The following is a 26,242-nucleotide window of genomic DNA, read 5'->3' on the forward strand; positions in this document are numbered from 1 at the left end:
ATGTTCATACTAAAAGTCCATTTTGTTTTCATTGTTTTGTTTAAATGAATGATGTGGATTCTTTGAACCAATCTGGCAACCTTTCCATATTTTGTCAGTCTTGCGGCTCTTAGTGTGTTACAGTACAGTAGTTTTTCCCCCCCAGTTAAATGTCTACACAGTAAAACGCGTTATCAATTCAGTATGTCCTAAAAGGGCTTCCGTGACGCATTATCGGATTATATTAGCATGGGCTAAAACGAATGCATGCACAAAAAGAAAGGAGTTTTTTCTAGATTGCCAAATGTATTGGCTGGTAGTTAGCTTACTAGCTAAGCTACAAATATGACATTCTTTGTTAGCCAACCGGCTAATTTCTATGGGGCTCTTTAAGTTTGTTTAAACTTGACGTTTCCGGTAGGGAATTTATATATATGTATATATTTCTTTCTTTTTTCATTTGTGTCGTGAATAATATTCGCACCAGGGGACGTTTTCTTTCTTCCTGAATGTGTGCAGCTTAAACAATGAGGAACAAAGAACCCGAAATTCTTGCGGATTGTACCGGTAGGCAGAGTCCGGCCGAATTCCAAATGGACCGCTAATGACTGTATAAGTGCACTACAAAGAGCGTGACCTAATGGGCGCGTGCTCCCTATGTAGTGCTTTTATAGTTTAATAAGAAGTGAATTGGGATACTGCCCAGTTCGCAGGCTCAATCCCAGCTAACTGTCTGGAAGATGTCTCTTCTTGTATATTAATGCAAATTAACGTTGTTATGGTGATTTACGTCACCGTACCTACGTCAGCGTTCAATTTATAATATATAACAATATACAAATTAATTTGGTAGTCAACGATGGAGTGTGTTTTAGTTTTTTCTTGTGTTTTGTCTTCATTAAATTGAATTAAATTGAATCCATACCTAGTTTAAGCATCATCATCATCATCATCAGCCTTGCCTCATCCTCACCCAGTCATTACCATCCAGTGATGCTTGAAAAAATTTCTTTCACTAAACCCTTGCCTTAAATTTGATCTTGAGTCTAAACAAATCCGTGCTTTCCAAATTGACCCTAAAATCAAAATGTTTTCTATTACAGACAACACAATACCAGAAACTCCTGAGGCCAAGCGTCCGTGTAAACCCAGTGCTGCCAGAGCCTCCGATCCTGTACTGGTGGACTCGTCCTCCGATTCGGATGTGGAGATATCAGGGATCTCAATGGGGTAAGACGAGACGGTGGAGCTCAGGCGACACTTTTGAATTTGTCTAAGTGTAGAAGTGAGAACAGCGGTTGTGATGTTCACCAGGCCGAGGAAGATTACTGCGACGTCGACTCAGGACACGATCTTGTTCTCTGACGAAGAGGACGAAGTAACAGAGGTGAAGATGGAGACGTCGCACCACGAAGGACGGGTAAAGATCACAAGCCAGTCTGAGATACAGACAAAATGTATTCTAGGAGAGTCGGATTTGTTTTTATGAAACGGTCGTGTCCGTTAACCGTGTTTTGTCGTTCTTTCAGGAGACCAAACTTGAACATCCTTCATCGTTGAAGACGTCTGGAAACGGAGGTGATGTTCAATTCACTCAGTCGCTCATAAACGTGTTGGTGGTTTTTCTTCTTGCTATTTTCCAGCTGCTCAGCTGTGATTAGAAGTGGTGTTTAACAGCTCGTCTCGTTTACCGAACCTCGTCTCTGTGGCGTTGATGGATTAGCTTTAAGGCCGTGAACTGACAAGGTTTTTTTTCTTCTTCTTCCCGTCTGTCTTTCTCAGATACAGTGGGTAAAAGGAGGCAGGAGGAGATGTGTGATGATTCCCAGGAGAGTAACAAAAGTAGCAAGAAGAGGCGCGAGTCACTGGTGAGCTCGCGTAATGCTACTGCTTTATCTTGACATACACCTGTGAGGCTCTCAGACCTAAATCAGAGCTCTGGAGAGCCCCAGACAGGCTGCGTTAGGGTTCGTGTCAATTCCGATAGGGTTGCTGTTGCTGCACGTCTCAGATTTTGTTCGTTCTTTTTTCATTTGTTGCTTGTGTCCTAAAACCGAAGTAAATATTTTCTAATAAAAAAAAAGTCTCGCTTGGGAAGCATTGTTTTATTATTTAATATCTCCAGATATATTTTCCCTAGCCATGTGAAATTTGGCAGACATAAAGACAAACTTTATTTCTATCTGTGTAAATGCTCAGACGTTCCTACAGAGGGCCGGTTGTTTTCTTACGGGCTCCTCAAAGTGGGGGAAAGTGCAATATCTTTCCATATGTGAGTGAGATTAAGAGCTTATAGACCCCACTTTAATACACAAAGATTATAAGAGGCTGCGCTCACGCATTGTATAAAAAAAAAAAATCGCTCAAAACATTTTATTACGATCAGCAATCACGCAGTAATTACTACACGACAACCCGGACGTTCTGCTCGGAGCTGTTTACGTAAACGTCGTTTCTATATGCCAAAATGAATCCGTGTGAGATGGTGGTGTTGACAACTGGTAGCGTAAGAAAGTGTTTATATGGCTTTTGAGTGTTTGTGCAGGACGTCACAGCGGTCAGGTGGTACAAGTCGTAATTACGAGTTCTACGAGGACGCGAACACTTTTTACAAGTCGGAATCTCGTAATTACGGTAATTGCGACAAGGCGCGAACGCAGACGTTGTCGCAGTTCGTGGTTAAACTACTATATTTTATCGACTGTGTGTCAAGATCTGAGATCTCAATCAGTAGAATTCAGATTAGATAAGTTTTAAAAAGTCGTGCTGTTTTGACACATTCAGACGCCGATGTTGACTTACTAGTGGAATCGTGGAAAAATTGGGTGAAATATGTTTAAACTTATGGTTATGTTTATTTAATATCTCCAGAAATATTTTTCCCAGCCACATGAAGTTTGGCAGACATAAAGGAAAAACCTAGAACATAGCATAAACGTAATTTAAACATATTTCACACAATGTTTCACAATTCTACTAGTAAGTCAACATCACCTTCTGAACATGTCAAAATAGCACAATTTGTTTAAAACTTATTTAATCTGAATTCTACTGATCAGATCGGTTCAGATCTGAGGTTTTGACACACATTCAATGAAATGTAGTAGTTTAAACACAAACTGTGACTTTTATAATCGGTGTCTATTAAAATGGAGTCTATAGGCCCTTAATACGACTCACAATTGGAAATGCTGCACTTTCTGCCATTTTGAGGAACCTGTAAGAAAAAAAAAAAGGCATTCTGTGGTAACGTCTGATCATTTCAAAAGATAAAAATCAAGTTTGTCTTTATCTCTGCCGAGTTTCACGTGTCTGGGGAAAAATATTTCTGGAGATATTAAATCGTAAACATGGCTTCCCGAGAACAAGGGCTTATACGTGCCTTGCCAGCGTCCGTTCTTTTAAGCCACGTTAGTATTTTAGTCTGGACCTGCGATTCAGTTTTGTAAATACAGAAGGTTTTCTGTTCTCATGTGTTATAGGTGGTGTTTCTGATCACAAGATATATTGTGAGTCCTCCACTACAAAGCTGGAAATATAAAAATTGCATAGAAAAAAAAAAAACAACAGCTCAAGGACAGAAACATTATTGCTTTCCAGTCATGTCAGCTCCTGGTTTATTGGTTAATCTTTTCCCCTGCAGCGATGGACGGCTGCCCGGTTGGCTTATTTGTTACTTGTCATAGCGAGTTTTCTGGAGACGGTGTGTGGGCATTTTGGGTCGCACGTATCTGGGAACGAGGGAACCGCGACAGAATTTATAAACTCAGTTTTGTCTCTTACTCGGTTTGTTGATGTCTCTTGGAATGCAGCGAGCTGATCTGCCTAGGAACCTTTTGCTGGATTCGAGGTCATTTGCTGCCTCCAACCTGTAAAAATCACCGAAAACGCCTCCTCGACTCGGGATAATCAAATCAACTACCAGTCCTTCCTCTGTTTATGGAGCACTGTCAAATCAACATGTCCCCCTTGTTTTGGTTTTTAATTTTTTTTTTTTTTTTAGATCTGTTGATATACAGACATCCCTGCTGGGAAAAAACAAAATAATAGAAACCCTCATAGAATTTGTAATGATTATAATGGGAATTGTATAGCTTTTAATGGAAACTATTGATCTCTGTGGGTTTCTACTGGTAATTTGTTGCCTTCTATTGGTGGCATGTTATGCCTAGTGGATACCATTAAGGACCGATAAAGGTAATGGATAGCTGATGGTTTGTAATGGTATTTGTACTGGAGACCTTTTTTTTATGGTTTCTATTGTTTGTTTGTTTGTTTGTTTGTTTGTTTGTTTGTTTGTTTTTTCAGCAGGGACAGTACTTGATTAAATCTAACATATAACTTTCAGCATACTAATCGCGCTTTTGAGAAGGTAATCATCGACGTTAGAGTTATCACTCATATAACTAGCGTTAGCTTGCCAGCTTCTTGCTAAGGTCACGTCCACTTCTGCTGCTGTACTCCGATTAAAGTCCAAAATGTTATATGAACGTTTGAAGTTCAGTATAGTAGAACAGAAACAATAGTCACTCAGATCTCTTAACTGTAAAAGAGCTTTATGTGCTCTGACTGAGGAAAAAAGACATGCTTCCGTAGAGGCGTCCGTGTTTTTTTTTTCCTACTTCGAACGTGCCGGGGTGGGAAAACGACGTTATTACAACTTGCAAATGACCACTTACGAGGCACCATGAAGGCAGCTTTAGAACAAAATGGAAGGAGGGAAAGAAATGTTAATTTCAGGTCATCGGGATCTGCTCTGTCAGTCCACATTTTCTATCCCCTTAATTTGATTTATTTTTGTCCCACTTCAATAGGAAGCCGTTGTTTTCCACACATCGTGATAAATTGGGTAGCACTAACAACAGCACTTGATGTTTTCTAGTAAAAATCAATAGCCGCCAGTTTTGATCTTTCCGGCCATAGGCTATCATTAGCTAAACGACTGAAATGGTCCGTGTTTTACGAGATTTTGGGTCGTACAGCACTTTTGTGTACTTTCTATAGACGGATGATTCGGCAGATGAGGGACCTGAGCCCAGCTGGAAGGAGCAGGAGAGCATGGTGAAGAAGCTGCAGCGTAATTTCCCCCATCTCAACAAGGAGGTGAGTGACCGGGGTACACGATCTAGATTATTCTGGAAGAATCTGGTGGAAAATGAGAAACTGCGTGGTGGCAATATACTAATATCTAATATCTGTGCCTCAGTTGTAGGGAAGGAGGTGTGGCCTCTGTGCCCCAGTCGTAGGGAAGGAGGTGTGGCCTCTGTGCCCCAGTCGTAGGGAAGGAGGTGTGGCCTCTGTGCCCCAGTCGTAGGGAAGGAGGTGTGGCCTCTGTGCCCCAGTCGTAGGGAAGGAGGTGTGGCCTCTGTGCCCCAGTCGTAGGGAAGGAGGTGTGGCCTCCGTGCCCCAGTCGTAGGGAAGGAGGTGTGGCCTCTGTGCCCCAGTCGTAGGGAAGGAGGTGTGGCCTCTGTGCCTCAGTCATAGGGAACTTTTTTTTTTGTTTAATATAATTGTACAGTTTGCACAAAACTAAATCATGTTGTATCACATGCATCATATTGTAACGCCTCTAAATCATTCTGTATTAAATTGGCTGTTTACAAATGTATCTTTCATACATCTAATCCTCAGAAGTAGATGCACACCTTTGTGTTTTTAACGCTCGATCTGTGTGTGTTCTGTATGGAAGTGTTCAATTTGACATGCGCGGTGTGTGTTCCTGCAGGAGCTCAGGGACGTGCTTCATGAACACAGCTGGGTCATCGAGGACGCCCTGGAGGCACTGCGCATGTTCTCTGAGCACGGTGAGGAAGGACTTTCTTCTGCTTTCTTTCAGCCTGAACGAGAAATGGTCTACATTACGAAGATCTGCGAGTGCACGGCGCGGTAATAACGGACGCTCCTGAGCAACGTTTGCAGCGGCTGTAATTCGTATGTCGGGCCACTCTCCGTGTTCGTGAGCTCAGCTGTTCCCGCAGCACCTGCACTGCTGTTTCAGCATTTCCTGACAGGGACTTTAATAAACCGTATTTCACCATAATAGGACGGAGGTGTTGAACCCGGTCGCTCTAAATTGGTTTTGCTCCAACTCTCAGCACACCTGAGGCAGGTCATCAAGGACCGTGCAGTTTTGATTAACCGGCCAAGATTTGTCTGGTGCTTGAACAGCACAAAAATAAAGATGGCTTGGCTTCCCCAGTGCAGTGTGGAAGCGCTGTACAGAAATTTACATTCACATTTATTCATCCAGCAGACGCTTTTATCCGAAGTGACTTACGGGTGAGACGGAATGCAATCCAAGCCCGGCGCTGTTAAAGAAATTTACAGAGCTAATGTAGAAAATACTACAGAAGAAAAGGATATCTCTCTTTACGCTCGATCCTAGACAGATTTTGATTGCACTGTTTTCTGAATGGGAAATAGTGGAATAAAAGTGTGCATTTTTTTTTTTCGCATTCAGAAACATTGATCATAAACATCTTACTTTAGACAGTTTCCTTTCATGTGTCATAGTGAAGCCGATTTTTCTCAGCTAATGAACACCTAATGTATATACACTGACTGCCTATACATATATATATATAAGTATATACACAGACACTACTGGTCGAAAGTTTGGAGACACCTGACTGAAATCTTTTGATCTGAAGGTGTATGATTAAATGTTTGGGCGTCCACTTTGAAGAAGCTAAAATACGAAATTATTTTGATTTATTTTGGATTTTTTATCATAACATAATTCCCATAGTTCCATTTGTGTTCCTCCAGAGTTTTGATAACTTTATTATTATTATTATTATTATTATTATTATTATTATTCTCAAATGAATGAGTCTGTCTACACTTTTGACCGGTAGTGTATATAAACTCCATAAAAATCCAGAAAACTGATGCAAACTGACATTGTGAAAAAGACACCTGGGATGAGCACGGGACAGTCTTTATGATTAAACCAGCAGTTCCAAGTCTACAATAAATGAGAACCATTTACATCATTATTATCTGCTTTTTCTTTTTTCCCCTCTCTCAGTGGTGGAGTTCAGCAGCGATGACTCGGACTCAGAACCGCCTCCATCTCCCGAACACAAAAACACAAATCCGACTCCGATCCCCAGCACGTCCGCAACGCAGCAGGTACCCCACAGACCCCTAAACGGAGACAGAGACACACGGATGAGGAGGAGACGGCACACGAAAGAAATCCAGAAGCGAGACAGCAGCTCAGAAGACGACGCTAGCGACTTCGAGGCGTCACCCAGACCCTTAGACTTGGACTCCGATTCGGATGAGACCGACGAGAAGCTTCCTAAACTAAAGGCTGAGATCCTGGGCTTCTTCCAGAAGGCCACGGTCGACGAGCTGACGCTGATCGCTGGCTGCTCTCTGAAGAAGGCTCAGAAAATCATCGAGCTGAGACCGTATAAAATGTGGAACGATCTGGTGAGCGGCTCCGCTTTCTTTCTTTTCTTTTCTGTTTCTTATCTACATCTTTTATCAGTTCATCAACTTGAGCAATAAATGGAAGCCAGCAGCTGTTTAGAGATGGTTTTGTAATCTTTTCCAGCCTGATGAGCATCAACAGCTCTTTTTCTTTTCTTCCTGACGTCCTCAGAGATCTCCTTTGTTCGTGCCATGATACGCTTCCACAAACATGTGTTGTGAAGATCAGACTCTGACAGATCCCTGTTCTTTAAATAAAACCGGGCGCTCACTCACACCTGATCGTCATCCCGTCGATTTAAAACACCCGACTCGAATTTCACCTTCGGATTGACTGCTAATCCTAGACGTTCACATACTTTTGCCACTCACAGATATGTAATTCGTGATGATGTTTTAGGTCATATTTATGCAGAGATATAGAAAATTCGAGGGTTCGCAAACTTTCAAGCGCCACTGTAAGTCCAGAACATTCCTCGTATAAAATACACATACAGAAAAGTATCCATACTTTTCACAGGACGACGTCCTGCACAGAGGTAACGGCCTCTCTGCGGAGCTGCTCACCGGGTGTCGGGAGGTCCTCCGGGAGAGAGAGGTGGTACAGGGTCTCATGGTCAGGTGTGAGGACATTTCTAGAAAGATGGCCGAATGGGTGCAGAAGGGACTGGGATCTATGACGCAGCCACACATCCTTAACAGCACGTGGGTTTGCATTTTGGTTCTTGCAGCAGGATAATGTAACAGATGTTCAGTATGCTCTTGGTATTACAAATAGTTTTCTAAATAGAAATAGTGTTTTCTTCTGTGTGTGTGTGTGTGTGTGCATGTGTGTGCTCATTAGAGCTGCTCAGAACAATTTGTTATGATATATTACACACATCAAGTGCGTAAAAAGTCTCGTTTCGAAATAAATCCTTATACGATTTATGACATGATTATTCTCTGTTGGTTTTTGGTTTTTTGCTGTCTGTGTGTTTCCAGGTTCCAGCTGAAACCGTACCAGTTGATTGGCCTCAGCTGGCTGACCTTGCTTCACAAGAACCAGCTGAGTGGGATCCTGGCAGATGAGATGGTGAGCTCTCACACACTCCTCTCACCATGTCCATGTACAGTGTTATAACAGTGTAGCAGCACTCGGGAATGGAAGTCTCGTTTTAGTACTTCCGTGCCCTAGAAATCAAAATACAGAAATCCAGGCACAATTTTGCATTTAATTATCCAAATTAAAAGCTCTCTAGGCATCTAAGACCACGAGACGAGTCTTTCTCTACTGTAGTAGTTAGTTAGCAGCGTGGAAACACAGTCCTTTCCATGTCTTTCTGACTGCTCATCTTCCCCTTTCTAACCCTCGCTTAGTTGAGAAATAAAGGTTGGAGTTTTAAAGTGGGGGCGGGGGTCGTAGAACACAAATCCGTCTTCACTCGACATTAGGGCTTCTCCTTTAGTAAGAGTTTTTTTTTAAAAATGCTATTAATCTATTCTCCATATTTAGCTAGCTCGCTAAGCTACTGTCAGGTTTGTTTAGATTTGTAAACGCTATCGGCTGTTGTGTAAGTCAGTGAAGCATTTCCAGGCCACACCTCCATCCCTATGACTGAAGCACAGAGGCCACACCTCCGTCCCTATGACTGAAGCACAGAGGCCACACCTCCTTCCATATGACTGAGGCACATAAGCCACACCTCCTTCCCTATGACTGAGGCACAGAGGCCACTCCTTCCTTATGACTGAGGCACAGAGGCCACACCTCCTGGCACAGAGGCCACACCTCCTTCCCTACGACTAAGTCACAGAGGCCACACATCATTCAGTACAAATGAGGCACAGCACAGTAAGAAGCAATGCAAACTCAATATCCTGAAGTGTTTTATTCTTCTTATACCACGTCAACTTTCCAAAGATTACGATGCGTTCTTCTTTTAAACAAAAAATAGTACTTTAAAAAAAAAAAAGCGATTTATAATTAGATTTAATGTTGTGGAATATAAACAGTCATTCTCTCACTTTCTCTTAAAGTTAGTAAAACTTCTGGAATTTCTTCTAGTGAAAAACTTAACGTTTTAGCTTTACCTGTAAGCACTGACACTGGAGACAAAAATGCATCTTCCAAAAATGCATCTCTCTTCATGGATTATTTGTTTGTCTTAACGTATTAGGATGAGTGCATTCATGTTATAGGAATGTAATCACCTTCTGACCAAAGTGTATAACACCGCCATGACGAAACAGCCGGAGTGTGTCGTGTTCAATAACACGTATTATAATACAAATATTAAAATAAAATGGCGGCAAAAACTAATAAGAAGCGCATGGATTGTTTTTTCTAGTTGATTAAATGGGAGGATAAAAAGCTGGTACGTGCTGCGATTTGTTAGATGTTACTTGATAAATTAAATCTTGATCTCCCGGACCCGTAATTAGCTTGTTTGAGCACCGGGGATAATGATTTGTCCACTAATTAAATCGAAGCTTAAAGGATCATCCGTGATTAGGATTTCTTAATAAAGAGAGAGACATTCAGTCATGCACAATTCCACATTTATTTATTTATTTATTTATTTATTTGCAGGGTTTGGGGAAGACCATCCAAGTCATCTCGTTTCTGGCGCACTTGTATCAGGAGGGGAACCGAGGGCCGCATCTCATCACCGTGCCTTCATCCACACTCGGTGAGTGGAGCGCCTAGCGCTTAGCAGTACCTCTGGAACTCGGAGACATTTGCGCTTCATGTGACTGTTTTCCTGTCGACAGATAACTGGGTTCGAGAGCTGAACCTCTGGTGCCCGAGCTTAAAAGTGCTGGTTTACTACGGTAAGATTCAGAGGTGTAGGGGCATCACGGATTCAATTCTGTGATCAGTAAAGTCATCTAACCCGCAACATCTGCGTAGGTTCTGTCGAGGAACGCAAGTGCATCCGCTATGAGATCCTGAACGAAGAGGTGGACTATAACATCATCGTCTCAACGTGAGTGCTGAAATCTGTAAAAGCGCTCCTGTGAGAGCTCTGATATGACGTATGCCGTGCCCCGCCCATGCTTGGTTACTGTTGCTATGTAGGTGAAGCTTTTGAAAAATGGAGGCTGTGAAAAGTTTGAGTCTAATACCACAAAACCGAATGGATTCACATATAGTGTGTATATATTTATATTTATACACACTACCAGTCAAAAGTTTGGAGACTGAAATGTTTCTCGTGATGTTAAAAACCTTTTGATCCGAAGGTGTGGGATTAAACGTGTGAAATCGGCGTCGTAGGCAAAAATATAACCGTGACGACGTATTCATTTCTTTCATTAGAAAGCTAACATTTTATTTACAAAATAAATCTTTTTTTTTTTTTTTAAATGAACTCTGAATACTGTTTAAAAAGCATCTCAGGGAAATTCCTCAAGAAATCGGGTGAGAAAACGCCAAGAATACATTTCTGGAAATTCTAGGCGAAAAGGGCGTCCACTTTGAAGATGATAAAATACAAAATTATTTTGATTTGTTTTGGATTTTTTTGTCACAACATAATTCCCACAGTTCCATTTGTGTTCCTCCAGAGTTTTGATGACTTTATTATTATTATAAAATGTGGGGGGACTATAACAAATGAATAATGAGTGTGTCTAAACTTTTGACTGGTAGTGTGTGTGTGTATGTGTGTATATATATATATATATATATATATATATATATATATATATATATATATATATATATATAATTATTATTATATTACATTTTATTACATTCTTTTGATTTTCTGCAAATATTTCAATTCTACGTATGGCCATGGGGAATGCTCAAGTCGCTGCTAAAGTGCTTAAAGGTAATGATGCGTAGCAGCAGACTCCAGTGCAGGGTTTGGGATCGATCCATCGAGGACGCAAGACCTCGAGCTGTGTGTGAAGTTCTCCTAATAACACTAAAACTCTGAAATGCTTGCCGAATGAGCACAACATGAGGTAAAATGAGCCCTTGGTGTGCATTTATCCATGCTGATAAAGCGTGGGTGTTTCTCACAGACTGCTCATTAGGAGCCTCTGCTTTTAAAGGTGTAATAAGGTTAATAATCCTGGTTTCTAGATTTGTAGAATATGCATTCATTGTGGATTTGATATGTACTGTGTACGGTTTATTTTTTTCACTCTCAGATATAACCTGGCCATTGGGAACTCCAACGATCGCAGCCTGTTCCGTAAGCTCAAGCTGGAATACGCCGTGTTTGATGAAGGACACATGCTGAAGAACATGAGCTCGCTGCGCTATCGCCACCTTATGGGCATCAATGTAAGTGCAGTGCTTATGGTAAAAGTATGCCTGGAGGCGTGGTGACTATGCGTTAGTCCAGAACATCTTTAAGAGTGTGCGTGTGCGTGCGTGCGTGTGTGTGTGCTCCATAGGCCAAATATCGGCTGCTGCTGACTGGAACGCCGCTGCAGAATAATCTACTAGAGCTGATGTCTCTGCTTAACTTCATCATGCCGAACATGTTCTCCAGCAGCACCTCGCAGATCGCCAAGATGTTCTCCATGGTAGGAAACGCACGGAGAACCCTGCGGTGTTCCATTCAGCCCTGAAGCACGTTTTAGTGTCAGTCACGTGTGTAGGTTAAAAATGAATGCTCAGTACAGATTTACTCATTTATTTATTTATTTATTTATTTACAAACGTATGGTTGTGGTTGAACTCTTGAATCTGATTGGTCAGAAGGTGTGCATTATTTCTGAGCGAGTTTCTATCATAACAACACAGGGACTTGGACGGCAGACGATCCGCATAATCTAAGACTGATAATAAACGGATCTAAAAACTTTTTTTGTTACGGAAATAACGCACTCCGGGGAGGGGTTGAAGCACTCTGCTTGTGCGCTGTCTCGTATCACAGCCCCTTTCCCCCCCGCGTGCATTATTTTCGGTATCCCTTACGTAATAATAATGTATATTGGCTATTTATTAGTGCAGTATAGCTTTTTAATTTCTGAATTAAAATTGTCGTTAGATTCCAGTTTGTCAACATTTATTTATAGAGCTACAGTCTCTGAAGATTCTAAGCAGAAACCAAGGGGTGGGTCCTTGGATCACGCTTTGAGAACTGCGGCCATACACAAACACATCCATCTTAACGTATCAGATCGAATCTCCGGCGCTTGTATAGAAAACTAAGCGTAGAATGTCGACGAGGTTTAACAATAAATCCAAAATGATCTTTCTCACAGGAGCAGATTTGCGCCGAAGCGATGAGACTAATGTAACTAGCGAGTAATGAAATTCTAGCTAAAACAAAAAGTTTTCTGCCTCGGAGCACATCCAGTTCTTCAGACCAGGAACACTGTGGTTACGAAGTCATTTATCCGAATCAACCAGTGCAAACCAGACCGCAAGACCGAAAAGCATGCGGATGATAAAAATAGTTTCACCATGAACGGAAATTTGTAAGAACAGACTCTCGCTGCTATTTGCTCGTTAAAAAAAAAAAAAATTTATTCAGAAAATACACTGCAGCTGAACAGCGTAAGCAGCTTAACGATGTGGTTGGAAGTGATTATATGAAGATTTGGGCGTGTATTTATGGATAGACTTTCGCCATCCTTCCAGCTTCAGTGCAGAAGTAAAGAAAAAAAAAGGATAAAAAGGATAAAGAATAAATTGTGTTTCTTTGTAAATCAGGGTTTGCTGTAGTGCTTTTCATGCTTCAGCACACCTGATTGATTCCCAAAAGAGCTTTAATTAAACAGCTCGGACCCAGAGAAGAAGCACACAGTGATGTTGTGCTGTGCGGATTCGGGAATGGAAACGCAATGCTAAGCACATCCTATGTCTGTGTGTGTGTGTGTGTGTGTGCAGAAATCCTCAGAGGAGCAGAGCAGCTTTGAGAAGGACCGGATTGCTCACGCCAAACTCATTATGAAGCCGTTCATCCTGCGGCGTATCAAAAGCGAGGTACTGCACAACCTGCCATGTGCGTGTGATCCAGTGCAGAGTGTGTACAGTATGTTTGATGCGTTGTTCAGCTCATGCCGACGTACGCATGATGCTTCATGACTCATAGAGGAGAGGAATTGACGTGATTGATGTGAATAATAATGATCGGAAGGTCATGAGTTCAAAGCCCAGTACTACAAGGTGCCACTGCTGGGCTCTTGAGCAAGGCCCCTATAAACGGATAAAAAAGTTTGAGATGTTGTTTGTTATTTTCATAAATGAGAAAATGTCAAAAATGTTTGGCATATTTCTTCGGTATAAGAGGCTTAGCAAGTGTCTCTGTTGTGCTCGCCAGGTCCTGAAGCAGCTGCCTGCCAAGGAGGAGCAGATCGAGTTCTGCGCCATGAGCGAGAGACAACAGCAGCTTTATGACGCGCTGTTCAGCAAGCTAAAGTGCTCCAGCAACACAGAGAGTACGTTAGAGGAAGACAGTAATGATGATGATGATGATGATGAAAGCGAATTAACTTCAGTTTGTACAAAATATGCGGAAAAACACAAGGAATTTCAATCAGATCAGATCCAGCATGTGTTGCGTTAGCAATACTCTTAAGCTTACGCTTATTTCCCTGGGATTTGTCCCGCTCGTTTTTACCTCAACGATCAGGTAGAAATTCAGGTGAAGTTTGTGTAGGTATTAGAAAAAGACCATATTTTCAGGCTGTTCACTTTTGTGTACTCACAAAATCATTAAGCTCATTAGAAAAGAGAGAGGTTCTCTGGAGAGCTGGAGTTCCAGGGGTTCTGCAGATAAGTGCTTTGTAATTTGTAGCAATTAGGAAAAAAAAAAAAGATGACAGGAAGAGACGACAGCAGGCTTAATCATCATTCTGAGCATCGTAATTAAATACGATTGAAGCAAGAGCGATACCGTAAACGTACTCATCATTTTCTAAGCAAAGTAAACCAAGCTATCATTTCTTCCATAATAGCTAGTCTGTCCGAATAACGTCCGGTCTGTCATCCCCACCCAGAACGGGAACTGACCAATGTCATGATGCAGCTGAGGAAGATGGCCAATCACCCGCTCCTGCACCGACAGTATTACTCCAGCAGTCTCCTCTCGGCCATGAGCAGACTCATGCTCAAGGTGTGCACGTGTGTTATTCACCCTAACTCGGGAATATCCCCAGGCTGTGTAGCGGAAGAAGATAACGGCCGTTACATCCGTCAGGTTTAATTTAAGCACACCGATCAGGTGACTGTGGCGCGATCGTTTATTAGCGCACTGTAAAAAAAAAAAAATGATAAAGAACAAGTTTTCTAATATTTCTAATTATATAACAAATATAAGACTATATAGAACCTGTTTTTAGACACACAGTCAGGTCCGTAAGTATTTGGACAGTGACACATTTGTTGAATTTTGTCTCTGCGCCACCACAAAGGATTTGAAATGAAGCACTCAGGATGCGAGTGAAGTGTCGCCTTTCAGCTTTAATTCAAGACAAAATATTGCATGAACTGCTCAGGAATTTTTACAGAGTCCCTCCATTTTCACCGGCTCAAAAGTATTTGGACATACGAACATAACCAGAAAGATTAGGATGATTTTTAAAAAATACTTGGATGCAAATCATTTGCAGTCAGTGACTGAAGTCTGGAGCCCATGTTTCCTCTCTTGAGATGCTTTGTCAGGCCTTTGCTTCAGCTGCCTTCGGTTGCTGCTTGTTTGTTTGTCTTTCTGCCTTCAGAATTCATCCTGGTGCTCCTATAAGCAGTCACATCATCAATAAACACCAGTGACCCAGTACCATTGGCAGCCATACATGCCCATGCCATAACACTTTCTCCGCCATGCTTGACAGATGATGTGATATGCTTTGGATCATGAGCCCTATCTTTCCTTCTCCATACTCTTCTCTTCCCATCAGTCTGGTACAAGTTAATCTTGCATCAGAACTGGTCAGGCTTTTATTTATTTATTTATTTATTTATTTATTTATTTATTTATTTGCAAAGTCTAATCTGGTCTTTCTGTTCTTGAATGCTACCAGTGGATATGTTATCTTGATGTAAACCGTCTGTATTTACATTCATGAAGGCGTCTCTTGACTGTAGACTTTGACAGTGCTACGTCCACCTCCTCCAGAGTGTCCTTGACTTGGCTAGATGTTGTGAAGGGTTTTTCTTCAACAAGGAAAGTATTCCGAGATCATCCACTTTAGCTGCCTTCTGTGGTCTTCCAGGCCTTTTGGTGTCACTGAGCTCGCCAGTGAATTCCTTCTGTTTACGAACGCACCTTGTTGATTTGGCCACTCCTACAGTCTCTGTTATCTCTTGGAATCAACTCCAGAGCTTTTATCTCCTTAATCTGTCATGAAATAACGAGGAAACTGGTCACACTTGGCCGTGAAACTGCTTCGGTCAATTGTCCAATTACGTTTGTTACTCTGTAACAATAATTGGCTGTAATTCATAAACAGTTCACGCAATATTTTTGTTAAACCCCTCGAATGAAAGCTGAAAGTCTAAACTTCAAACCCATCTTGATTGCTTCATTTCACATCCATTGTGGTGGTGTACAGAGGCAAAAATTTCTAAAATGGTGTCACCTGACTGTATTTACTCATTTCAAGCTTAAAAAGGCAGATTTAGTTTTTATTCTGCAAATAAATGCTTGAAATTAGCGAAAATATCAGCCAGTAGAATAAGGTTTGATTAGACGAGGACGAGTTTTGAATTTGGGGGGAAAAAAAAAGTTTGCTTCTAATATTGACTAAATTCAATACCCGTAGTTCTGTTATAAATATTCTCACCGCACAGAAATAAGTACGTACAACGGGTGAACGATGTGAAAAATGATATATATCGATATCATGATAAATGATATCACGATACACTCTTTGGCGATATCATGATATCTTTTTATTCATCATTTGATGTGATGTTAAAATTTTCCCCCTGTAGAATCGTACAATTTTAACAGACATTTTTAGTTTGCGTTCGAATACTCGAATGCTTAAAATCTGAATGCGTATACTAGAAATACATCCTGTGGTATGTATGTGTAGCGTTCCGTAAACCGATCTGTCATTGTCCTGGTACTTCGTGGCCGTACAGGAGCCGAGTCACCGTGACTCGGACCCGGTTCTGATCGAGGAAGACATGGCGGTGATGTCAGACTTCGAGCTGCATCGTCTGTGCCTGCAGTACCCTGCGCTACAAGAGCATCAGCTGACCACAGAGCAACTGCTGGACTCGGGGAAGCTCCACCTCCTCACACCCCTTCTGACGGACCTCAAAGAACAGGTGATTGCTTCCAGTGTGCACATTAGCACCTAGCTAGCATATATCGTTCTATATACACTAGCCGGATCCCAGCATCCGCACAACCGTCCAACCGTTTTTGTCTTCCTCAGGGTCACCGAGTGGCCCTTTTCAGCCAGTTTACCATGATGCTGGACATCCTGGAGGTGCTGCTCAAACACCACAAGCACAGGTACATCCGAATGGACGGCTCCACGCCAATGAGTGACCGGTGAGTCTCTTCACGTTAAAAAAAAAAAAAACCCAAAACAACACATTACACCAAGACAAGCTTGCTTCTTTAGCTAATCAGTGCAGCGTCGTTCAGACCGCACGACTAAATCATCACACACTCACCTCGGAAGACATCATTCAGAACGAGGCGGTATTAAAGAAACAGTCGATACCTGCGGTCATCAGATCTTATCGTAAATGTCACAGCTGCTTCCTCTGTCCTCCTGCGTAGCTATTTCTGGCCATGCACGTACATGATGACATTTACAACGATCTTGTTAAGACGGTGGCTGTGAATAGTGATTAGTATTGGCGTATATTTAACTTTTCATTCATCTTCAGTAAGTGCTTTATCCTGATCAAGGTCACAACCTGTGCACCAAGCACACACTCAAAGTGATTCAGCTGCTGTATGGAGTGACAACCATTATAGCTCGATCTGATGTACTGATCAACCAGGGAAGGCCGCTTGAGGCGAGCGTATGATGACGATTTAAGCAGGAATTAATCAGATGCAAGCTTCCTGTAAATATTAGCTACTTAAGTCTCATAGCTCGAAAAGGATTCGCTCAGACAACGAGCTATGAAATGAACCGACGGAACTTTTAACCTCTTCCTCTGTCCACTGTGACAGGATCGTGCTGATCGACCAGTTCAACACGGACCTCGACATCTTTGTGTTCCTGCTGTCCACTAGAGCTGGAGGACTCGGCATCAACCTGACCTCCGCGAACGTCGTCATCCTGCACGACATCGACTGCAATCCGTACAACGACAAGCAGGCAGAGGACCGGTGTCACCGCGTCGGACAAACCAGGTCAGAGCTCGGAGAGTGCAAGGAGAGCTCAGAAAGTTCTTACGCTACCGGTCAAACGTTCGTGGACACTCGACTGAAATGTTTCTCAGGGTCTTAAAAACCTTTTGATCAAGAAGGTGTGTGATTAAATGTGTGAAATCGGTGTCGTAGACAAAAATATAATCATGCCGACGTATTCATTTCTTTCATTCGAACACTATCAGATTATTTACAAAATAAATCTTTTTTTATCACGACATAATTCCCGTAGTTCCACTTGTGTTACTCCAGAGTGTTGATGACTTTATTATTATTCTAAAATGTGGTGGGGATTTGGGGATAAAAGTAAAGAACGAGGATGTCTAAACTTTTGACTGGTCGTGTATATGAATATAAAATATTGAAAATATCATACCATATAATTTACAGTAGTCAATGATACTTTTGTTTAACGTCTTACAATTAAATAAATGATTTAACTGAAAAGTAGAGGGGGGAAAAATCTGTATGGGACTTTTAACATCTTCTAACAACTTCCAATATGAGTTTGTAAATTGGTATGAAAAATACCTGGCAGTACCTGCCATATCTCCGAAAAGCATCGCGACACGATTCATCGTAATATTGACATCATGTGTCATCCCCCTGTCTGCTGTCTTAAAGATAGTTTGATAATGGCTTATGAAATTTATTTCTAGTGTTTAATACTAAGTAGAAATGTCTTTCTGAACCAAGCTGTAGTTTTCACTTAAAACAAACGGATTTTTACAGAAAATTCCAAGTGTTTCCGCCCCAAACGAGTAGCTTTCGTGTAGAACGTAGGAGAAGCAGTGAGGAGGTCTTGCCAATTTGGGAAGTTTAAGAAACACCGCCTGGGTGAAACGCCGCTTTTTATGAATCTGGTTGAGAAAACGTCTTCACGCATACCGTTAAGAATTTAAAATATAATATAGTTTTGATCTAACACATCTTTTGGTTATTGTATAATTCCATATGTGCTAGGTTCTTATGATGTTAATGCCTCCATTATTATCACTACTATTATTATTATTATTATTATTATTATTATTATTATTATTATTGATGTAATACCAGGCTACTAGCATGTCATTTGCATAATGATAGCTTGTCTACAGTTTTATGAACGCTAAGGTCAATATATATAAACGGTATTTTGCTTGACGCAGGAATGTTAAGGTGATGAAGCTGATAAGCAAAGACTCTATAGAGGACGCCATGCTCCGCATCGGCCAGAGGAAACTCAAACTAGAGCAGGACATGACCGCCACTGAAGAAGGTGAGCTGACTGATGAGTCTATTTAACACCAATACATACAAGTCATTACACTTCCACAAGATGGTGTTTCTTTTTAGTGGAGCACAGCTGTGCGTTGTTAGGATCGACTGGATACTGTTACAGCTCCATTAACATGTTTAACCGCGTTAAAGCGATTTGCTGAGGCGATTTACTCGTGAACAGTGGACGCCCGGGTAATATTCTGCTTCCACCTAGGTGACGAGGACACCATTCCGGATGATATGGCCTCTCTCCTGAAAGCTTCATTGGGACTCTGAGGAGCAGAAGAACACTGGATCATCAGTACGTGTTAGTGAAAGTGTTCTGTTGCATTTTTTTTTTTTTTTTTTTTTACTGAAGTACTGTAACACAAATAAGTCTGACTGACTCGCTGTTAAAAGGTGCACCGATCGTGTAAGTTTATACTGGAGGTGTACGTTTATACATCTGGAAATTTTCAACATTCTGCGGAAAGTGCACCGTGATTTCTGTTTGCATTTCTGAAAGTAAGAAAGTATTGTACTGTTTTTTATTTTCTGTGTTTGCCAAATGTTTAAATAATAATAATAATAATAATAATAATAATAATAATAATAATAATAATAATAATAAAAAGTTAAACCACAGTATGCATTTTTCACCCTCATGGTTTGTATTATTCTACTATTACTACTACTAATGCTGCTGTTGCTAATAATAATAATGATAATAATAATAATAATAATCATTTTGTTATGTGAAAGGAAAAGAATATCTTGGAAACAGGTTTTGAGTGGTATATCTGCTCAGTAGTGCAAAAAAAAAAAGTATTTTATCCATATTTGCATATTTATACATGCCATGATTAACATATGCTATCTGAATTTAATTACAACTTTTATTATTTAATTATTAAGTACTACAAAATGAAAAGGGAGCTCTCATAGTGTTGCAAAACCTCAATTCTAGATCAATACTGTAATGAACACTACACTAATAAATAAATCAATGATGTGGCGAATGTGTCATACTCGATCACATGATCATCCAAACGTCAATTTTAATCACAATTTTAATATTTATTTAACTACGACTATATCGCTAGCAGCATTGAGTTATGTTAATGTTACGATATCTTGGGTATTATTGTTATTATTAAATATAACACAAATTTCCTATGAAAAGAGAACGCGTACTCGGCGTGGCGAATGTGTTGCACCATAATCACACGCTGTTTCCGCTCACTGTGACTCGTTTGAACATTGGCGCGAGCTAAGTAAACAGATAAAAATATAGGAATCGGATTAGAGAATAAAAGTTAACAGTTGTTTTTGTTGTTGTCGAGGAGCAGTCGTAATAAACGTAAGTGATATTTGTTGTTTTAATAATGATAGTATTACATTGTTTTTCCTAGATAGTTAAGAATTCTGTATAACCCTTTAGTGTTAATTCGTCACAACATAGTCCTCGAGTATAGCTAATTAGTGTTAGCTATCAAGTTTTTCTCCTGTTAATAAATTAACAAGATTTATTTATTTATTTTTTACTTTATGTCAAGAAAAACAGTTAGCGTATCCTTTGGGTGAGAAACAGTTCACTCTTGTATATAATGTGCACTGTGTATGATGTACAATGCATTGTTTTATTTTTCACCCAGAAGCCATTTTGATTCAAACACTTTTTTTTCCTAACCAGGGAAGCCTGTAGAAATAACTTAAACCCGACATGTCTGTTCTGAAGGACTAGTCTTTCTCAACATGATAAATATATTAAATATACTGAATGTTATCTTGATTAGATTCACGAATCGGCTCGTTTGATTCGAATCTTTTTGTGACAAGGAGAGCCGACTCTCTTGAGGTGAACATTGAGAGCCGTTTTATTTATTTTATTGTTGTAGGTGTTTATCAAGATAAATCGAAATTATTCATCTTAACGAAGTACAGACACCGCAGGCAGGCATGCTTAATTCTTTCGCTAATGTCAATTTGTCGTGTTTTGGGGACTTTACAGTTATTTAAATACATTTTATAAAAATGTCATGTAAAGTAATCCTTTTTTGTTCATTGGAAGATAGAGTAAGATGAAATGCAACAATCTGAGCCATAATTTCAGCAAAGGGTTTCTTAAATATATAAAAGTCTGTCCGGTTTTGAAATAAAAAGCAATGAGACATTTTGGAACCGAAAGAGTCGGCTCTTATTGGTGAGTTGAGCCGATTGATCTGACTCAATGAGAAGAGTCGGAAATTCTCATCAGTAATATGAGGGATTGATGCTACAGGTCAAGGTTGGCAGGTTTACCTGGGTGGGCGAAAAAAAACCTCTCAATGCCCTTTTAAAAGTCAAAACACGGCTCTGCAATCTGCATTTAAAGTCGAACGTCACTCATAATTAATATTTTTTTAGTATATTAAAGTAATATCATATAACACCAACTGTTTTAAAACATCAATAGTTTACTTTTTACTAATAGTTGTTTTTTTTTGTTTATTTATTTTTTTACTTTTACCAAGGTTCTAGAAATGATGATGATGTATTATTTCCTAAATTGCCATAAATAAAGAATAGCTATGAAAACCTATACCAGTTCACTGGCATACAACATAAATAATTCATTAATACTGTAATAGGAGAACATTAAAACTGACAATACGCAGATGCCCCTACATTTCAGGTAAGAAAGAAATCGTGTGAATGTTTCTATGCATTTAGCTTTTCATTCAGAAAAATGAGTCACTGTGAGCTGGAAGAGGTGACGAAACACATCAACGACAAGATTTCCCTCGTCAAGAAGCTCTTAGAGCTGCGAGCAGTAGGTATGGCTCGTCATGCTTATTTATTTAATATCATAATATTATATATATATATATATATATATATATATATATATATATATATATATATATATATATATATATATATATATATATATATATATGCGTGTCATTTTGTTTTGAATGGCTTTCATTATTTTCTCAGCAAAAGATCCAGATAAGCGGTCGTATCTGCTCAAAATCGAGCAGGATGTCAATGCCATAAACGCTCTTCTCGACCGGTTTGAGAGATACGTCACTCAGCAGAGGGACCTGCTAAAGCATCTTCAGGTTTAATGCCATCACCTGTCACATTTCAATATTTTTAAATGAATTTTTAACATGACCCATATGTAAGACTTCTGTATAATGCTACAATGGATGTAAAATGTCTACACACCCCTGTTTAAATGGCAGGTTTTTGTGATGTAAAAAAACGAAACCTAGATATAAATCGTCAGAACGTTTCCGCCCTCTATGTGAAATTACGATGTATAAAAAGTAAGGTGAAAAACAAATTGGAAATTTCTTTTTTTAGCGAAAAGAAAAAATTGTAAAAAATGATTTTTTACAGTAACCTGGTTGCGTAAGTGTGAACAGCCCTGAACTAATACTTTGTTACTCAGCTTACTAGCAGACACCTGAAGGTTTTGCACTAAGATCAACTGGTATTTGTAGATATTCATGATTCCCTCCACCTTGATAAAACCTGCAGTTCTGGCTGAAGAAAAGCAGTCCTAAAGCATGATGCTGCTGCCACCACCATGCTTCACCTCGTGTAGGGTGTTCTTTCGATGCACTTTTTTTTTTTTTGGATTGTGTTCAGAATGAACCGTTTATATATTACCTATCCATAACAGATGCTTTTGTTTATACTGTAAACGTGAACTCTGTACCAGGCATGTGCTTCGTTGTCTTCTCCGCTGCAGGACCTGGACATGTTCTTCCAGGAGGATGAGCAGAATGCGCAACACCTATTAGAGAACATCCCACCACACATGCCTCGCAAAGGAGGGCAGCCGACAGCTCAGTAAGCTCACGCGCTTTAATGGGACGCTACGTGTATCTATGTACATACTTTTGGCCATGTTGTGGACTATATCATGACTAGAATGAATGAATAGTAGATATTGTGATAGAAAAGTGGACTGTCAGTGCAGGTCTGTTGAGTAACCTGATTGTTTTCCTCTTGTTTTCTCAGAGGAGGACAGACGGCGGCTCCCAGCAAGCAGGCAGAAGCGAATTCGGCCCCCCAGGAGCAAGAACAGCCCAAGAAGCCCCCACGGAGCCAGATTAAAGAGATGGAGTTCATCACAGTGCAGGAGTTCGACAGCATCCCACAGTGAGTCGCACACAGGGATCTGAACCGACACTCATCCAAACAGCACAGCTTGAATTTGTACCGAAACTTATCCGATGGAAATCACAACCTCAGTAACTCAAAATTAAGTTGAATCCGATGTCAAAGTAGTGTTAATGGAAACTTCAGGGAAAAGTGAAATAATGTAAATAACGAGTCTAATATCTGAATAGATGGATTATGTTCATAAAATAAATCTGTACTGAGGAGATTACTATGTTTGCTGCAAAAATTTTTTTTATGTGACTCATAAACTCAAGCAAATTTCTCGGAACATACGCAAGATAAGATATGTCAGATACGACATTGCAATTATAGTGTTTTTCACGACTGCCTCTGCTGTTCCATCTCTTCCTTATACAACAAAGTATGTTGATTTATTTTCTCTAACCAGACATAAGAGTATTGGAGTCTTTTAGATTGAAGTGATGCTTTTCTGATAACTTCCCACCGTGACAGGTACATGAAGGGACGAGTGACGTACGACCAGCTGAACTCTGCTGTAAAAAGCATCAACACGGCCGTCACTGCGAAATATAAAATCCTTCAGCAGCCTGTCAAGAGCCTGAGTAACGCAGCCCGTAAGTTTCATCAGCGTTTCAAAGACGAGGAGACCAAGGACACTAAAGGTACATTTAACGATCAGCTGAAGTCTAATGAGTGTTGTTATATTAAACTAATACAGCTTGTGCTGTATCACTCTGGGGTCAGGGGTCGGATCGGCCCGTTTGACCACCATGCGTCTTCATTTCCTGTGAAAGAAAAACCGTAGATGTGTGAAAGGGTATAATTGATCTCATAACGAAGGTCATTAATTCCAATCGATGCCTTAATAAGCTCTAAGTGGTTATCCATCATGCCCCCCCCCCCTCCCGCTTTTATGAACTCCCCTTCTCTCAAGGGGATTTGTTGGTATAAAAGAAACAGCAGTGCTTTTTTTTTGTAATAAATAAAAAAAAAAAACTCATTAAAGTGCACCTATTATGGTTTTTCAAATATTATCTTTCATGTAGTGTGTTATAGAGCTGTTTGTGAAATGTAAAAAGTCTGCAAAGTTTCAAAAATCGAAGCGCACGACAAACTTTTGGGAGTTATTGACTCCCAAAAGAAGGAACCGATTCTGAACAGCTGAAACGAGTCGTTAGTGATTCCAGACTTACTTCCAGTACTAACCTACGTAGGTTTGTAGCAAAAAGCCCTGCCTCTGGTCTTCATCGGCTGCTCGCTGACAGTGGTAGACCAATCTGGACAGACTGGGACATCTGACCAATCAGAGGAGAGTATGCTCTCTGAAAGGAGGAGTTTAGAACGAATCCTTTAGAACGAATCATTTAGCGAGTCGTTTGTGACACTGGAGAAAAAAGGTAACGCTGCAGTTTAAATTATGAGCATGTTAAAGTGTTTTTTGACCTCTGATGCGTGTAAATCTATTGTATGAGACCTTTAAAACAAAATTAGGCACGTTTCAAATCCATAATAGTTGCGCTTTAATAAGACAAAAAAACAAACAGATCCTACTTGTTAACAGGAATCCACAAAATGAGGCATTCTCCATTCTTAAGACTTTCCTGTGTTGGAAGATCTAAAGTTATAGCTTTTCATCTGACTGTTGCAAAGTGCTCTCTGGGTGGGAGGAGCATACTCTCCCTCCCCTGTCAATCACAACGAGACTAGCCAGTCGTAGGCATCGATAAATTAAGTGTCGATCATTTATAAAGAATTATTAAAGGCTTTTCTGTTCTTCTTGCTCAATTGTTTACGCCGTCTCTGTGTGTTCGTCCTCCATCAGGTCAGTTCTTTGTGGTGGAGGAGGACCTGCGTGAACTGGCTCAGCTGAAGGTGGATAAGCGTTTTGTGGGTATGCTGAACATGCTGAGACACTGCCAGAGACTAAAAGAGCTGCGAGGAGGCGGTCTGACACGCTACATGCTGCTGTGATCCTCCAGACACGTCAGGACACCGGCGAATGTCCGTGCTTCTGATTTATATTAATAAGAGGGGGATGTAACGGTTTAGGATCTATACATGTGCAGAAAGAACTGCTGATCCTAAAGCTCATCAGATATTTCCCCTGGGCATCTCATGAGCTCCAACTGATCTTTCAAAAATGTGTCTAAACGCAGTCAAGCCCACCTGTAATAGCATTGTGCGCTACTTCTGAACATCCGTCCGAAGTACTTCACGTCACAGCTGCTGTCAACGTGCTTCATTTTTTTTCATGTTTTGTCTCATTTTAGTGTACATTTAGCGTTTTGTAAATAAATTTATTAACGCACGTTTAACTTCTATTGTCTTTTCTTTTCAATTTCCTCCCAGTCTGGTCAAATTCCCATTTCACCTAGCTGCTCATGCTCGCTAAAGTTAAAATGTATCCCTAATGAGCAAGTCAGATGTGACGATGGCAAGGAAAAACTCCCCGAGACTACATGAGGGGAAAAAACCTTGAGATGAACCAGACTCAAAAGGGAACCCATCCTCATCTGGGTAACATCAGATAGTGCGATTATAAATAAATCTCTTCTTTAACTTTGTACTATAATCATCAAAAATTGACTAAAAATCTATTGTGCTGAAGTTATTAACTGTTCAACGATGGAGACTTGAGTGCAAAACTGTTCTTAGCAATTGCAGTCCTAAGGCTGTCCGAGGAAGAACATCCACAGCTATCTTTATTGTTTATGTGGTACTTTCTGAGAGTTTCTACATTTTTATTTAGCTCGGGGAACTGACACAGTCTCAATATGGTGGATCCTGAGTGACGACTCGGACGGTCGGTTTATCCTGCTTGACTGCTCCCTGGCCTTGGCTCTGGATTGTCATCGATTAATTAGGTCTGTTCTGAGACTATGAGCTATTCTGTAAGAAATGAGAACAGAACCTTCCCGAGTGCGATGGATACCATCCCGCCTGAAGAGGCCAGCCTTGCCCTCAAAACTACTCTATTAAGACCCTAAGATTACCTGCAACGTCCAGCACCCTGGCTCCCGATATACACCTAACTGGTGCTGCTGGTGCCTCTACAGTTGCAATGGAAATGATTCAACCCCCATTGCAAATCAGGTTTATTGTCAAAATTGAGACTTTCAGCTGTTTGTAATGAACACATCAAACAAAAGCGA

At 40.5% G+C, this 26,242-nt stretch overlaps 2 protein-coding genes across 6 annotated transcripts; both read left to right on the forward strand.

Annotated features, from left to right (window-relative positions):
- The first annotated feature begins 87 nt into the window (after positions 1-87).
- smarcad1b (SWI/SNF-related, matrix-associated actin-dependent regulator of chromatin, subfamily a, containing DEAD/H box 1 b) lies at positions 88-19,593 on the forward strand. 5 transcript variants are annotated; one of them, XM_017489897.3, is made up of 24 exons: positions 88-396; positions 499-546; positions 1,083-1,209; positions 1,294-1,399; positions 1,509-1,557; positions 1,762-1,847; positions 4,984-5,082; positions 5,705-5,783; positions 7,010-7,419; positions 7,940-8,124; positions 8,404-8,494; positions 9,992-10,091; positions 10,174-10,233; positions 10,313-10,388; positions 11,563-11,698; positions 11,812-11,943; positions 13,256-13,351; positions 13,689-13,806; positions 14,368-14,483; positions 16,457-16,645; positions 16,756-16,874; positions 17,511-17,693; positions 18,860-18,969; positions 19,186-19,592. In XM_017489897.3, the coding sequence occupies exons 2-24, from the start codon at positions 507-509 to the stop codon at positions 19,245-19,247; spliced, it is 2,769 nt and encodes a 922-aa protein (XP_017345386.1). In that variant the 5' UTR covers positions 88-396; positions 499-506; the 3' UTR covers positions 19,248-19,592. The 5 variants fall into 5 exon arrangements, with proteins under 5 accessions (XP_017345386.1, XP_017345387.1, XP_017345385.1 ...); XM_017489898.3 differs by having other exon boundaries at positions 88-546; positions 1,768-1,847; positions 19,186-19,593; XM_017489896.3 differs by having other exon boundaries at positions 88-546.
- A 518-nt stretch (positions 19,594-20,111) lies between these two features.
- ska1 (spindle and kinetochore associated complex subunit 1) lies at positions 20,112-25,403 on the forward strand. The gene is made up of 7 exons (XM_017489901.3): positions 20,112-20,310; positions 21,663-21,766; positions 21,930-22,054; positions 22,693-22,793; positions 22,965-23,105; positions 23,583-23,752; positions 24,913-25,403. The coding sequence occupies exons 2-7, from the start codon at positions 21,679-21,681 to the stop codon at positions 25,059-25,061; spliced, it is 774 nt and encodes a 257-aa protein (XP_017345390.1). The 5' UTR covers positions 20,112-20,310; positions 21,663-21,678; the 3' UTR covers positions 25,062-25,403.
- Positions 25,404-26,242: the final 839 nt, after the last annotated feature.

This window comes from Ictalurus punctatus, chromosome 16 (genome assembly GCF_001660625.3).
Source record: "Ictalurus punctatus breed USDA103 chromosome 16, Coco_2.0, whole genome shotgun sequence".
Taxonomy (NCBI): domain Eukaryota; kingdom Metazoa; phylum Chordata; class Actinopteri; order Siluriformes; family Ictaluridae; genus Ictalurus; species Ictalurus punctatus.

What these genes read in the sequence shown, in the direction of transcription:
- smarcad1b (XM_017489896.3), top strand. Translation starts at nt 507, where the DNA reads ATGAGGAACAAAGAACCCGAAATTCTTGCGGATTGTACCG. An exon ending in TGCGGCGTATCAAAAGCGAG is followed by an intron (nt 13,352 to 13,688) that starts GTACTGCACAAC and finishes TGTGCTCGCCAG; the next exon opens with GTCCTGAAGCAGCTGCCTGC. An exon ending in TGACGGACCTCAAAGAACAG is followed by an intron (nt 16,646 to 16,755) that starts GTGATTGCTTCC and finishes TGTCTTCCTCAG; the next exon opens with GGTCACCGAGTGGCCCTTTT.
- ska1 (XM_017489901.3), top strand. Translation starts at nt 21,679, where the DNA reads ATGAGTCACTGTGAGCTGGAAGAGGTGACGAAACACATCAACGACAAG. An exon ending in GGAGGGCAGCCGACAGCTCA is followed by an intron (nt 22,794 to 22,964) that starts GTAAGCTCACGC and finishes TTGTTTTCTCAG; the next exon opens with AGGAGGACAGACGGCGGCTC. An exon ending in GGAGACCAAGGACACTAAAG is followed by an intron (nt 23,753 to 24,912) that starts GTACATTTAACG and finishes GTCCTCCATCAG; the next exon opens with GTCAGTTCTTTGTGGTGGAG.